The following is a 14,656-nucleotide window of genomic DNA, read 5'->3' as shown; positions in this document are numbered from 1 at the left end:
TATCGATGACAGATCCGCGTGATTGTTGTAATCTTGAGGCATGCCTTGCGGAGATCAAGCAATGGATGTCTCTCAACTTCCTTCGTCTTAACCCAGATAAAACTGAGATGTTGATAATTGGTCCAACTCGTTTTCAACACTTGTTCAAGGAAACCGCTATAACTATAGATAACCGTACTATCACTCAGAGCGATACTGTAACTAATCTCGGGGTAATGTTTGACCAAACTCTCTCCTTTCAAAAGCACATTAAGAATATAACCAGAATTGCGTTCTTTCACCTTCGTAATATTGCAAAGATTCGTCCGATCCTCTCGACCGGTGATGCGGAAACTATTATACATGCGTTCGTCACGTCGCGCCTGGACTACTGTAATGTACTATTCTCTGGTCTTCCTAAGTCCCGCATCAAAAGTCTACAGTTAGTACAAAATGCTGCTGCAAGGCTGCTCTCACGGACAAGAAAATTTGATCACATTACCCCAATATTAGCCAACTTACATTGGCTCCCGGTCCATTTAAGATGTGACTTCAAGGTTCTTCTATTAACCTATAAATCATTGCATGGCTTAGCGCCTTCGTATCTCGTCGACCTAGTTGTTCCTTATGCTCCGTCTCGTAACCTTCGTTCGCAAAACGCTACCCTTTTAGCGACACCGAGGGCCAAGAAAGTGTCTGCAGGGTCAAGAGCATTTTCTATCCGGGCTCCAGAGCTTTGGAATGCCCTCCCAATGGATATTAGGACTGCTACCTCAGTAGAAACATTTAAGACACGTTTAAAGACACATTTCTATGACATGGCCTTTAACTAACTTGGAGTGGCCGATTCGGCCGGAGTTTGTTTTGTTTTCTCTCCCCCCCCCCCCTCCCCGGCCGGGGAGGTGGTTAGGTGGCACCCAAGCTGACAGCGGCTATCTGGATTCTTGTGGGCTAATTCAGGTTGGGGGAACTGCAGCTCAACCTCCACAGCCAGGATAGCAGAGGGCTCCTCTGGCAGCCCTTCGCTCTGACTTGGACATCCACTTTTGATTTTCATATTATGTATTATTTGTGCCCTCTCTGCATCCATTACAACCTGGTGATCCTGAAAGGGGGATCCTTCCATCTGTGGTCCCTTCTCAAGGTTTCTCATTTTCCCTGGGCAGGGGTTTTGAGTTTTTCCTTGCCCTTTTGGGAGCTTAAGATCAGGGGATGCTTTGAGAATAATTGTCAATTTTTGTCTATGTGAAGCCCTTTGAGACTGCTTGTGATTTAGGGCTATACAAATAAACTTGACTTGACTTGACTTGACAAGTTGTTCAGCAACAATTTTGTGAGGCAAAATCATTGTGCTCAATGATCCAATGGGGAAAAGATGGCAGAGGCACGCAAAACACCCAATAAGCTCTTTGAGTGACAAACTACCAACCGCTATTCCAAGGAATTAAAATCAAAACAGATATTTGAAAATCAGTGGCGGCTGCTGGTCATTCAAGGAGGGGTAGCTGCTTTTTTTCCAGTCTACATGTTAATTCTATTATTCTTATGTTGTGCAGTGCACACAAAACTGACATACAAAGTGAATATTTAATTTATTTTCAGGCGTGACATAAAATACTGTACTATATTGGAATCAATTAAAACACAAATGATAAAGCACACTGAAAAAAAGCAGCACCTCAAATCTGTTCAGAAGTGCTCATCCTACCTTAGTGTGCCCAAGTTCAAATTTGGTTTCCAGTAGTAGGATTCGACCATTTAGATTTTCCCAGCTCTCTCTTGATATTGTGATCAATTCTCCTTCCTTCTGAAACAACATAACAGTATGATTTTAGGTGAGATGATGGCATCAAAACACACTAATTGAATTGAATGAATGATGGTTGATTTATGTATTGTTGGGACTGTAAGTCTCTTTTTTTTCTTGGTTTGTTTGGTCCTGCAACGTATACCCAGGTGTGACTTGTATAAATTAAAATTAGAGTTGGGACTGGCACACAAAATCCATGTTCCCTATTTGTGTTGACTTTCTGTGCATAACTGCCACTTTATTTCCACCAGCAGTAATGCACCAAAAGTATTTGCAAACTGACAAAATGCAGCAAGAAATGGAAGTACAAGAAGTGGTGGTTATTCATTACCCTCGCAGGCCACCTTCATTATAGCATGCAAAGGAAGGTGGCGGTAATGCACCAAAAGTATTTGTCAACCATCAAAAACGAAGAAATGAAAGCAGAAAAAGTAGAGTAGTCATGGTTGCCATATGGCAAGTTGTGCTTGCGGTTTCCTTACGCAACAACAAGCATTTACAGCATTAAAAGGCGCAATAACTGACCAGGAGTTTAACTTTGGGCTCAATGTGACCAGGCACACAAGTTAAGGTAAGCCATTCAACCTAAAAAGAATTTTCTTTTCATAGTTTTCAGTAGTCTGAAGCGCAAGTTTTGTCCAACCAGAACTCATTCATTTCCGTCAACACTGGAAGCGTTTGAAAATTCACTCTGATGGCCTAACACCGCTATGAGAGTTCAGAGAGGCAGAGCGTGCTCCACTCACAATTTTTCCAACTGCAGAGTAACTATTCAGCAGCTTGTGCTTGAACTATTTCTATATTTCTGTACTGCCTGATGAACTAGGCTCCGGCACTCCTTTTCTTTTGAATACTGAATAACTCAACAGCACATTTGAACAACGTTCTGAGTATCCCAACGGTTGGAATGAAGCAGTGAGCACTAATTATTTGTAATAGTCCTAATTGCAAACGCACCAATGACGAGGGAACGGGGATTTTGTGTGCAAGTACAAGCTCTACTGTTTGTCTCAATCTTTTCGCCAAAAATGCGACTTATACTCCAGAGGGACTTACATATGATTTTTTCTCATGATGCGTATTTTGATATTGGAAGTTATACTTTGGATCGACTCATTGTCTTTGAGCAAAACTGTATTTTTCCATCAGTATACATTGAATAGCACACTATGCTATGTGTTTACATGACCATACAATCATCAGCACAATAAAATAATCGGGTTTAAAGTCTGTTGAATAAATCACTGTATAGGCCTACAGGTATAAAATAAGTGTCATTACCTTTTCTGTGTTAGTCCTGCTCGCTAGCTCCTCCAGACGGGCTTCCAAGGTACTAAGCCTTTGAAGACTACAAAGAAGACTCTCAACTTGACCTTCCATGACAGAAATCTTTCGCTCTATATCAGAAGACTGAAAGACATACCAAATGAGATGCATGAGTTAAGACATACTATTTTTACAAATTTATTGGATGCAGCCCATGTTTGAGTAGGTGTGTTGCGCTTTAGAAATTTCTTACATGTTGAATGTCATCCTCCAATTGCTTCTTTTCTGTCAGGCCTATGTTCTCATTTTCAGACAAATTGAATGAGTATGCTTCATCATGCAAGGCCTGCACTGCACTCTGACATGCCAATGTGTCATCTTTTGCATATGATTCACAAACCTGAAACAAAAAATATGTTGAGTCATTAATATACCGTAATTTACGGACTATAAGTCACGGGTTTTTTCATAGTTTGGGTGGGGGGGTGACTTATACTGGGGAGCGACTTAGATGTGAATTCTTTCAAATATTTTCAAAAAAAAAAAAAAAAAAAAAAAGTGAAACCGTGATAAACGAACCGCGATGTAGCAAGGGATTACTGTAATTTGAATTTCAAGTGACGTCAGCAGCGCGGCGCGGCGGTTGTTTACATAAAGGACAAAGATTCGATCACGGGATGACGAAGATGACGAAGGGCCCCACGTACTACTGGCATCATTAGCGGCTTTGTTTGTAAGTGACACGGAGGACGAAGAGTAATGATTTGGAGTGACACAGAAGGTTTGAAAAACTATTATAGCTTTTACGCACGCCCGGTCCTACTCTACGGAGCTCTCTTTCACTTCCGTGGATGGAAGTCTGGGGCCGGCGCTCGGCCGGGTGGCTGTCCGAGGACGGTGGATGGGGCTCGGACATGGCTTTTACGCACGCCCGGTCCTACTCTACGGAGCTCTCTTTCACCTCCGTGGATGGAAGTTGGGGGCCGGTGCTCGGCCGGGTGGCTGTCCGGGGACGGTGGATGGGGCTCGGACATGGCTTTTACGCACGCCCGGTCCTATTCTATGGAGCTCTCTTCCACCTCCATGGCTGGAAGTGCCACCTCCGGGGATGGAAGTCCACGCCGCCACACGCCTGGAAGTCAACGCCGGTGCTTGGGGCCGTGTTGCGGTGAACTATTTATGTTATAGTTATTTGATATATTTTATTTCGTTTAGCAACTTGTATATGGTTTTATTGTTACAGTTCAGTAGTTGTTGGCTCGTTGAACTCTTGTTTTGTCAAATAAAGAGCCGTTTACCAAATCCACGTCTTTCCTTGTACTTTGTTAACGCTACAATATAGTTATATACTAGATCTGTGGAATAACGACGAGGCTGACGTCAGGGCGCGCACGTGGCGTTGTTGACAAAGGACGAGGAATTTGATCGATAGATTTAATGATTTGGAGTGACACAGATGGTTTGATAATATTATTGCTTATATAATAGTTATTTGATATTTGATTTATATATCGTTATATGGGCCTGTGGAATATTTTGAAGTGCAAGCGCCGCGCACCCATTGTTGACATAAAGGATGATCGATGGATTTAATTAATTGGAGTGACACAGACGGTTTTATAAACGTGTTATTTATGTCAAAGTCAAAGTCTTTGTCAAAGTCAAAGTCTGCTTTATTGTCAATCTCTTCACATGCCAAGACACACAAAGAAATCAAAATTACGTTTCCACTATCCCACGGTGACAAGACAGTAATAGTTATTTGAATAATTCTGAATGTTACGTCAGGCCCGTTCTCAGCTCTTCGTTTGTGTTTGTCACGTTTGCTTACCTATCGTTTAGCCTGTTGTTGCTCGTTCATGTCTGTTCCTGGTGTTGGATTTTGTCGAATAAATGTCCCCCAAAATGCGACTTATATGTTTTTTTTCACGTTTTTGTGCATTTTATGGCTAATGCGACCTATATTCTGGAGCGACTTTTAGTCCGAAAATTACGGTACATACATACCATATTTTCCGCACCATAAGACACTTCGTGTTAAAAGGCTCAATTGCGGGTGCTATTCTGTACTTAATCCACACATAGTGCACACCGCATTATAGGGCACATGCATGACATGACAGTGTTTTAAAAAAAAACACCGGGAGTCAGACAGTGAGTTTGGTTGTAATCAGTCTTCATACGCAAATCCATAAAATTCCTCATCTTCTGTATTCAAATTAAACAGTTGGGCAAGTTCGCCATTAAACAGGACAAGTTCCCTCTCGTCATTTTCGGAGTCACATTTGTTGTCATGTTGTTCTTCGGCAATGACACCGGCTTTCCTGAAAGCTTGAATTGTGCCTCGTAAGCGTGTCTCTTTGTTGATGCCATTTTAGAGGGTCCCAAATGCTGTTTGCTTTGCACAATTTATCATGCACGGCGGAGAAATGTACTCTACGTATCATGTATAGTTTGTTTATTGATTTACCGCCCCGGCCTACGTATTTTAAGTAAAACGCAATGTCCTCTGATTGGTTCCTCGCTGTCATCTTACGTATTTTGTGTAACACATGGTGTTTGCTAACATATTACGTTCCTGTGGTAGCAGCCACACAACAACATTTACAGATTTTGGAATTTAGTCCACACAAAAGGCGCACCTTATTAAAAGGTGCACCTTTGGTTTTTGAGAAAATTAAAGGTTTTAGGTGTACCTTATGGTGCGGAAAATAAGTATTTTTCGTTGCTTTTGTTTTCATTTCTCATTTGATAACATAAATGAAAGTGAAAGAAGATGAAAAGCCTCATACAGCTAAGCCTCGATTTTATGCGCTTTGATTCCACGCGACTATCTGTCTAACTCGGTTTGGTCCGGGACCCCAATTTTTTTTCTATCGTATTTTAAATCGACAAGATTGTAGAAATTGCAGTGCTAAAAGACAAGAGGCAGCTTCTACTTTTGATTACGCAACGGTGTCGTTCTTTTTCTCCTTGTTCCTCCCTCCTGTCAACCCCTTGTCCATCTCTCTTAAAGGGACCGCAGCAATAGCAAAGGTTGTACATTAGCACAATGGAACAAACCCACCAGCAGTAAGCAGAGGCAGGGTAACTACCGTATTGGACCGAATATAAGACAGTATTTTTTGCCTTGAAATAAGACTGAAAAAGTGGGGGTCGTCTTACATTTGGGGTCTAGACATTATACCCATTCACAACGCTAGATTGCGCCAGATATCTTTAAAGCGAATGCTGAACTTAACTCCCCAGGCCAAAGCTAACCCCTGTCACGAAGAATAAAAATAAAAATAGCAGTAGCACGAAGAAGAAAAATAAAAAATAGCGGTAAGAAAGAAAAGAGAAGAAAATAAGAGAAATTATTAGTTATTATTATTAGAAAATTAGTTTACATATTTAAATGTTCAGATATTAAGATGTGATAGACAGTTTTTGCATGATTTGAATGAGGCAAAATAACATGCTTTTTCCAAATATATTGTTAAAATCATTTGTTTCAGATGTACTGTAATTACTTTCTGTATAAAAATGTAATTTGGTGTTCAAAAAGTCTTTTTTCAACCTTGAGTCTTGAAAAAAAGGGGGTTGTCTTATAATCAGGGTCGTCTCATATTCGGGCCAATACGGTACTCACACAAACTACATGGTGAATTATGTCGTATTATTTCTATCCCGAACAATGATGTTATTCCTCAAATGCAAACACGTGTATACATAGTATTTCCCTACTGCAATTTCCCAATACGCTCATATGCATGGATCTGAATTTATTTGCCCCTTCCAAGACTCTCTAGATTATGTGCTTTCGGGTTAACACGATTCCCAAATTCTGGACCCCGAAGTCCACGTAAAATCGAGGCTTAGCTGTATTGAGTGAGTTTGTGCACAATTCTCTTGAGTGAGAGTGAGTATGATTATGCTATCATAGTGTAGTCTTTTGCTAAAAATGCAGGCAAATGTAGGTGTTCCACTTTTTGAGAGTGTCATAAATCTGACTTTGTTATAAGGAAGGCATTTTGAAAACCAACTGGTCAATATGGTGTCAAATTAAAATAATTATATACTGTATATACACATTTTTTGAGGGGTGGTGTTCTGTACCGTCTAGTTGACAACGTACAGTGTGTAGTGTCTATCTGATAACAGAAGGGCCATACTTTTGTACTACTGCATCGAGTTTGATCAGTGCTTCTGTATTACATTATTATATTGTATACTTACAGTATCTGGCATATTCAATTTTGCATGGTCTGCTCCTCTTGTGTCCTTGTGTGTGACAGGATTTCTGAGTCTGGGCTGAGAGAACACACCATAAAGCTCAATGCAATCTAGTAAAATAGATGCTTATAGACAAAATGAGTAAATTAAGAGAACAAGTCCCTGCATATGCATTTTAGGCATGGCAGGACATTAAAGAGGATTAGATTACTGAGTTTTGACATTTCCTTTCATTTTAATTAATTAACCTTATATGCAATGAGGACCATCGACAAATAGAGTTGGAGACAAAATCTTGATACTTACTGGTTCTTTTGTCGGTTTTCAAAAATTTAGGTACAGTTTTTGTATTACTGTTATGTGCAGTATATTTTAATGTGACCACAATATAAAGTAACATAACAAATTTGTCAATTTTATATAAAGGCGACACCTCTATTTTAGAGTTGGAACATCATTGTCGTCTTGAGTACACGTTACATTGTTTGCACAATATTTTTGTGTTATTCATTGATCTTGTCGTCTCATACTGTATGCATGTTTAAATGTGTTTGAATAATTTTGAAACTGCATTAGAGGAGAAGATTTTTTTAAGTTTTTTAAGTGTTGTGAATTTTATGATGTGTACTTTTATATTGCAGTGATCATGTACAGCGTGGACGTTCTGGGACATAACCCACACATTGCAGGGGGCTTTACTGTAGATACATTTCACACAAAAACCCAGGGTAGCGGAGAACATTGTAGGCTACACCATTAAAAATGCTGGGTTTAAAACACCCCAATTTGGGGTTAAAAAAAATTGACCGACCTGGATTATTCAAAGTGGGTTTTGCAGGCGGCTCGGTGACGCACTGGGTAGCACGTCCGCCTCACAGTTAGGAGGGTGCGGATTCGTTTCCACCTCCGGCCCTCCCTGTGTGGAGTTTGCATGTTCTCCCTGGGCCCGCGTGGGTTTTCCTCACACATCCCAAAAACACGCTTGGTAGGCCGATTGAGCACTCCAAATTGTCCCTCGGTGTGAATGCGAGTGCGAATGGTTGTTTGTCTCTGTGTGCCCTGCGATTGGCTGGCAACCGGTTCAGGGTGTCCCCCGCCTACTGCCCGATGACGGCTGGGATAGGCTCCAGCACACCCGCGACCCCCGTGGGGACTAAGCGGTACAGAAAATTGACGGATGGTTATTTTTGCAAAACAACCCAAAGTTGGGTCAAATTGACCCAACTTCCTGGGTCTAGGGTAGACTTCCAGCATGCACATAGCTCCTTGTGTAGACTAGAGCGTCACAGTTTGAATAGTGCTACAGTACACGTGAACACACTTTCTACTGGGGTAGTAGACAATGTTCCCTCTAAGCTGCGCGCGTGCGCAATCGCGCACTGCCCGCACAATCGCGCACTGCCCGCACAATCGCGCACTGCCCGCACGTTCTCAGCGCACAAGAAATCTATCCAGCGCATAAACATCCCCCGCCCCCCCCCGAAGCGAAGCGAACACGCAGCGTTGGACGCCCCATTAGCACCCCCCCCGAAGCGAAACGAACACGCAGCGTTGGACGTCCCATTAGCAACCCCCCCCGAAGCGAAACGAACACGCAGCGTTGGACGTCCCATTAGCATCCCCCCCCCGAAGCGAAACGAACACGCAGCGTTGGACGTCCCATTAGCAGATAATTTTACATGTGTAACAAATATTTACTATCAAATTCCCACGGTCGTATCGTCCCACCGCGCTAATAAACATTTGAGAGGTGATGTCAGGCCTAGAGAACACAATCTTACTCTCATTTCGTTTAAAAATCCTTCGATAGATACGAACCCTGATCGACGGATTACACTTAAACTCGGTTTTATGGATATTAGATCGCTTCATACGAAAGCAGTTCTCGTTAATGACCTCATCACGGAACATAATCTAAACGTTTTTGGTCTTTGCAAACACTGATCCTACAATCAGGGCCAGCAAGGCATTCTCTTCTGGCCCTGCAGAAGCACTGACCTAATTTAATTCTTGTTGTCTCCGCCACCCCCCTACCCCACAGCCTCTCGTGCTGAGTAATATTAATGCTCTCCGTTTAAGAAATCTAGTTCAGGGTGTTTGTTAATTTAGGGGATATTCACCTATACACCTCGACACCAATTCGTTCCAGAAGGAGCGTTGAGAAGCGAAACTTCGAGTTCCGAAGCAATTTGCCTCATTATAAATAACTGAAAATCCAACAATCCGTTCTCAGACAGCAAATTTTTACACTAACGTTCCCTTTTTCATACCACAATTAAAGGAACAGTTTTTTATCAGGGTACAGCATTAATTCAATTAGACTTTTCTGATAACGTTTTGGTCAGGTACGTGGCAGAGGGGATTGTTAATCAGTTTCAGCTGCATTGGTGTTGATGGAATTAACAACAGGTGCACTAGAGGGGCAACAACGAGATGGTCCCCAAAACAGGACTGGTTTTGCAGGTGGAGGCCATTTCAAGTTCCTCCCTCTTGATCTTTTTTAACTGTTTTCCACAAGTGTTGGCTTTAGCTAGAGTCATTATCACGACTGGGAGCATGAGGCGATTTCTTAACCCTCCTGAAGTTGCGCAGATTGTCCAACTCCTCCAGGATGGCACATCCATGCGTGCTGTTGCAAGAAGATTTCATATGTCTCCCAGTACAATCTCCAGAGCATGGAGGAGATTCCAGGACACAGGCAGTTACTCTAGGAGAGCTGGACGGGGCCGTAGACGGTCCTCATTCCATCAGCAGGACCGATATCTGCTGCTTTGTGCAAGGAGGAACAGGTTGAGCACTGCCCGAGCCCTACAGAATGACCTCCAGCAGGCTACTGGTGTGAATGTCTCTGCCCAAACAGTCAGAAACAGACTTCACGAGAGAGGCCTCAGGGCACGACGTCCTGTAGTGTGCCCTGTGCTCATTGCTCAGCACCGTGGAGCTCGATTGGCATTTGCCATAGAACACCAGAATTGGCAAGTCCGCCACTGGCACCCTGTGCTTTTCACAGATGAGAGCAGGTTTACCCTGAGCACCTGTGATAGACGTGAAAGGGTCTGGAGAAGCCAAGGAGAGCTGCCTGCAACATCATTTAGCATGACTGGTTCGGTGGTGGGTGAGTGATGGTCTGGGGAGGCATTGCCATGGAGGGACGAACAGACCTCTACAGGCTAGAGAACGGCAGTCTGACTGCCATTAGGTATCGGGATGAAATCCTTGCACCCACTGTCAGACCCTACGCTGGTGCAGTAGGTCCTGGGCTCCTTCTGATCCTCCTGATGCTATTATTTACCGTCCACCAGGGGCTTACTCTGGCTTCCTGGATGAATTTTCAGAATTCGTGGCTGGTCTAGTGACAAATGCGGATAATATAATAATCATGGGCGATTTCAATATCCACATGAATTTACCGTCAGAGCCACTTACTTCGGCGTTTCAGACTTTAACTGATACGTTTGGTTTTACGCAAGCCGTACAGGCAGCAACGCATAAGAATGGAAATACCTTAGATCTGGTATTATCCTGAGGGTTTGCAACCTCAAATATAACAGTAGTGCCATACACTACTGTTTTGTCTGATCATTACTTAATAAAATTTGAAATTTTAGTTCTTTGTCAAAGACAAGAGAGCAATCAGAATTATAGCAGCCGTAATATTAACTTCATGACTGGAACTGCGCTGAGTTACTGTCGCCGGCAACTGCCATATTTCCCGCATATATCGGCTCTATTGATAATCTTACAAATGAATTTAATGCGACATTGTTAAATGCCATCGACTCTGTGGCGCCGCTACGTCTGAAAACTCGCCGTAGATTTCCTACTCCCTGGTTCACAGATGAAACACGTCCGCTTAAGCAATTATGTAGAAAGAATGAGCGCAGATGGCGTTTAACCAAACTTGAGGTATGGCAGGACAGCCTCCTGAAATATAAAGATGCGCTTATCTTAGCAAAAACTCGTTATTTTTCGCAAGTCATTAATCTCAATAAAAACAATCCTAAATACCTATTTGATACAGTGGCAAAGCTAACACTACGCCAGCCGACCCCCGATAGCTCCTTCCACTCAGCTGACGAGTTCAGGAAATGTTTTGCTCGAAAGATTGAATCCATTAGGGATGAGATCAAGAATACCATTCCAATCGCTCAGTCGAGACCGCCGATTACCTGCGCTGATGATCATGCAATAACCCTCTCAAATTTTAAAAGAGTGTCCCTTGAAAGGCTTACACCAGTGGTTCCCAAACTTTTGCAGGCTGGCGCCCCCTTTGGCTCCCCAGTGAATTCCTAGCGCCCCCCCCCCCAAGGCATTTATATAAATAAATAATACATTTATATAAATAAATAAATAATAAATTTATAATATCATTACCATTACGTTGAATTAGTGGGAGCACTGAGTTTGTTTCTCAGAAACGAGCCGGTCCCATCTAGACGTAATCGGAGACAATGACACCCGATGTGATTTAAGGTTTGTCTTTTATTGCAGGATGCTTGGTCTCCATGTGTTGAAGCAGTTTTGAATGCTTCACTGCCTGGTTAGTTAGCCTGTCGCCACATATTAGCTTTGCGGGCTCGACTGGGGAAACATGTCACGTGACCGGGACGAGTGTCTTGACCTGAATTAATTGACCGTCGATAAAAAAAAAATTCTGTGCGGCTTGGCGGCCCGGTACCAAGTGACCCACGTACCGGTCCGCGGCCCGGTGGTTGGGGACCACTGCCCTAACCAGCTCAACACAACACAACACGGCGCGTTCTGGCGAGTCCCCAATTTCATGTTGACTTGAACTCAAGATGATGTTGACCGCCAGAATGCGGTTTTTATTATAAGATAAAATTCTGAACATTACAAGCTTGAAATTACAAACCTGAGCTTTTGCTTTTGTAGTCTATGCTGTCGGATCTGACTGGGCCAGAGCGGCGTGTTGTGTACAAATCGACTGCCGCCCCCCTACCGCCCCCCTACCGCCCCTTTCTTCCTCACCGCCCCCCCAGATCTTTCCACCGCCCCCAGGGGGGCGGTACCGCCCACTTTGGGAACCACTGGCTTACACAATTGGTTAGTGCGGCTAAACAAACATGTTTACTTGACCCGCTTCCAGCCAAACTACTCAAAGAATTACCGTTTTTTTCCATGTATAATGCGCACAATTTAACTAATTTATTGTCCTAAAATCCGGGGTGCGCATTATACATGGGTACAATTTAAAAAAAGTTATTTTTATTTATTTATTTATTTATTTATTTTTTTTAAATTTATTATTATTTTTTTTTTAAGAAAATCATGGTACAACAATTTTTGAAGAAAATCTTGTCACGGATGGAGTGTGGAAAGGAAGAGGGCGACCAAGTGCAGCTTGTACCAGGGTTCATTGGAGGAACTCAAAACACAGACTTGGTAAACTAACATAACTCTCTAACAAAACCAACAACAGGACTGACCGACAAAGACGTGGAACAAAAAGACAGGGTGACATTACCAAAGACAGGAACAGAAACCTGTGTTATTGTCAAATATTGTTTGTTTTTTAATCTCCATCGCGGACTGGACGTCATACGGAGGCAGTATCACTGCGCATGCGCACTATGGATCCGATGCGAATAGTCCTCTTCTCTTCTTGACTGACAATGAATGTGATAGTTTAATACATACAATCAGCAAATAACAAAATACGTATTACAGGTAATATTTTATTTCACAACACTTTGCCTTGTTCCTTTCGTCTCTGCTGTTCACTTCAAACACGCTCCATACGAATGCAATGCTCTCGTATCAGACGCTTGCTCGATCACCTGCTCGTTTGCTGTCACAATGTACCCTACACCTACACACTGGTGTGCCGTGAGAGATGTTCAGCTGTGCCGTGGGAAATTGTCCAACATTAATTACGGAGCGCATTGTAAACAGGTTGGCCAAACCACTGGTCAGTTAGCACAAGGCCTGGTCAGCCACTTGCTAATTGTGCATGCGGGGCAAATCGGAGAATCTTGAGGTTTCATGTTGTGGCATCGGCACATACTCACTTTATGTGTGTGTTGCTGTGTGCTTTTACTAACAGTGACACTATGACGGCTGTGGTGCGTTTTCGGTCCGATGGAAATCAGAGCAGGTAGTTCAATGGGAGAACCTGGATTGTTCATTTTTCACCAACATAAAATACACAGTCAAGTCGAGACACCTCGACTGTGATAGCCACTCAGCCGCTGTCAGAACAGCAGAGCGTCTTTAAAAGTGACTTTGTTCTTAATGTCGCAATATTTATAGAGCTAGTCTAAAACAGTAAACAAAGTCATATTGATTCTTTTGGATTTTGATCACAATCACTTTCAATAATTTATTCCTTATGCTGTCTAAAACCTTTTTTCAAAAACTGTCACTTTTATTTACAAAAGAAATACAATTTAAAGAATATTTAGTATTTATTTTTCTTCAATTAGTCGACTCTCCATACATATATAGGAATAGAACTTTACGTCTTTTGTTGTAATATAACTGATTTTAATATAGAAGCTGGTGTAACACTTAACAGATTTTTGTTGGTGGTGTGCCTCGAGATTTTTTCCAATGAAAAGGTGTGCCGTGAATGAAAAAAGGTTGGGAAACACTGCCCTACACAAATCCGAAACATTTGTTGCGGCTCCGAGTCACGACGAGGGGCAAGTTTTGGTTTCCAAGGGTGTTTTTATTCCTCTTCAACTTCTCTCCCATACAGAGCCGCCTTTTTCACGTCCGCACGTCACTTTCCTCTCTTTTCATTTTAACCTAACTGATCGCAGTGGTGGCGGCTCGGTGGCGCACTGGGTAGCACGTCCGCCTCACAGTTAGGAGGGTGCGGGTTCGATTCCACCTCCGGCCCTCCCTGTGCGGAGTTTGCATGTTCTCCCCGGGCCCGCGTGGGTTTTCTCCGGGCACTCCGGTTTCCTCCCACATCCCAAAAACATGCTTGGTAGGCCGATTGGAGACTCCAAATTGTCCCTAGGTGTGAGTGCGAGTGCAAATGGTTGTTTGTCTCTGTGTGCCCTGCGATCGGCTGGCAACCGGTTCAGGGTGTCCCCCGCCTACTGCCCGTTGACGGCTGGGATAGGCTCCAGCACTCCCGCGACCCCCGTGGGGACTAAGCGGTTCAGAAAATGGATGGATGGATGGACGGATGAAGATTATGGTAAACTTGTAACATTAAAATTAAACGTTTTTAATATTTTTACCGCCCAAAATATGCGTCACATCCGCCGATGTGCGACATTCGAATTCCTGGCGTCCCTCACGTCTGGCAGCCGGCGTTTTTCCAGCACACTACCAGCGTGATAACTATATATTAAGTGAAGTAGTCCTTTTTTTTTTTAATTCAGGAGGACAACTGGCTGCACACTCCAGTACACG

The 14,656-nt window shown here is 43.0% G+C and overlaps 1 protein-coding gene across 7 annotated transcripts in view; it reads right to left on the bottom strand.

Annotated features, from left to right (window-relative positions):
* The window catches only part of cep44 (centrosomal protein 44), a 37,487-nt gene that overhangs the window by 5,080 nt on the left and 17,751 nt on the right, over nt 1-14,656 (bottom strand). For 3 of the 7 annotated variants that reach the window (XR_005098309.1, XM_037254854.1, XM_037254883.1), the window contains exons 5-8: nt 7,274-7,348; nt 3,309-3,455; nt 3,071-3,199; nt 1,688-1,786 (exon numbers count right to left, since the gene is read on the bottom strand). Coding sequence is in view for 6 of the 7 variants with exons in the window: in XM_037254854.1 (XP_037110749.1) it covers nt 1,688-1,786; nt 3,071-3,199; nt 3,309-3,455; nt 7,274-7,348 (450 nt within the window). In the remaining variant the exon portion in view is untranslated. The remainder of the gene's footprint in view (nt 1-1,687; nt 1,787-3,070; nt 3,200-3,308; nt 3,456-7,273; nt 7,349-14,656) is intronic. The other 4 variants (XM_037254875.1, XM_037254897.1, XM_037254866.1 and 1 more) reach the window with 3 other exon arrangements.

The sequence above is a fragment of the Syngnathus acus genome, chromosome 1 (genome assembly GCF_901709675.1).
Source record: "Syngnathus acus chromosome 1, fSynAcu1.2, whole genome shotgun sequence".
Classification (NCBI taxonomy): domain Eukaryota; kingdom Metazoa; phylum Chordata; class Actinopteri; order Syngnathiformes; family Syngnathidae; genus Syngnathus; species Syngnathus acus.
The sequence above is the reverse complement of the archived record's forward strand: the minus strand, read 5'-3'. Positions and strand labels throughout refer to the sequence as shown.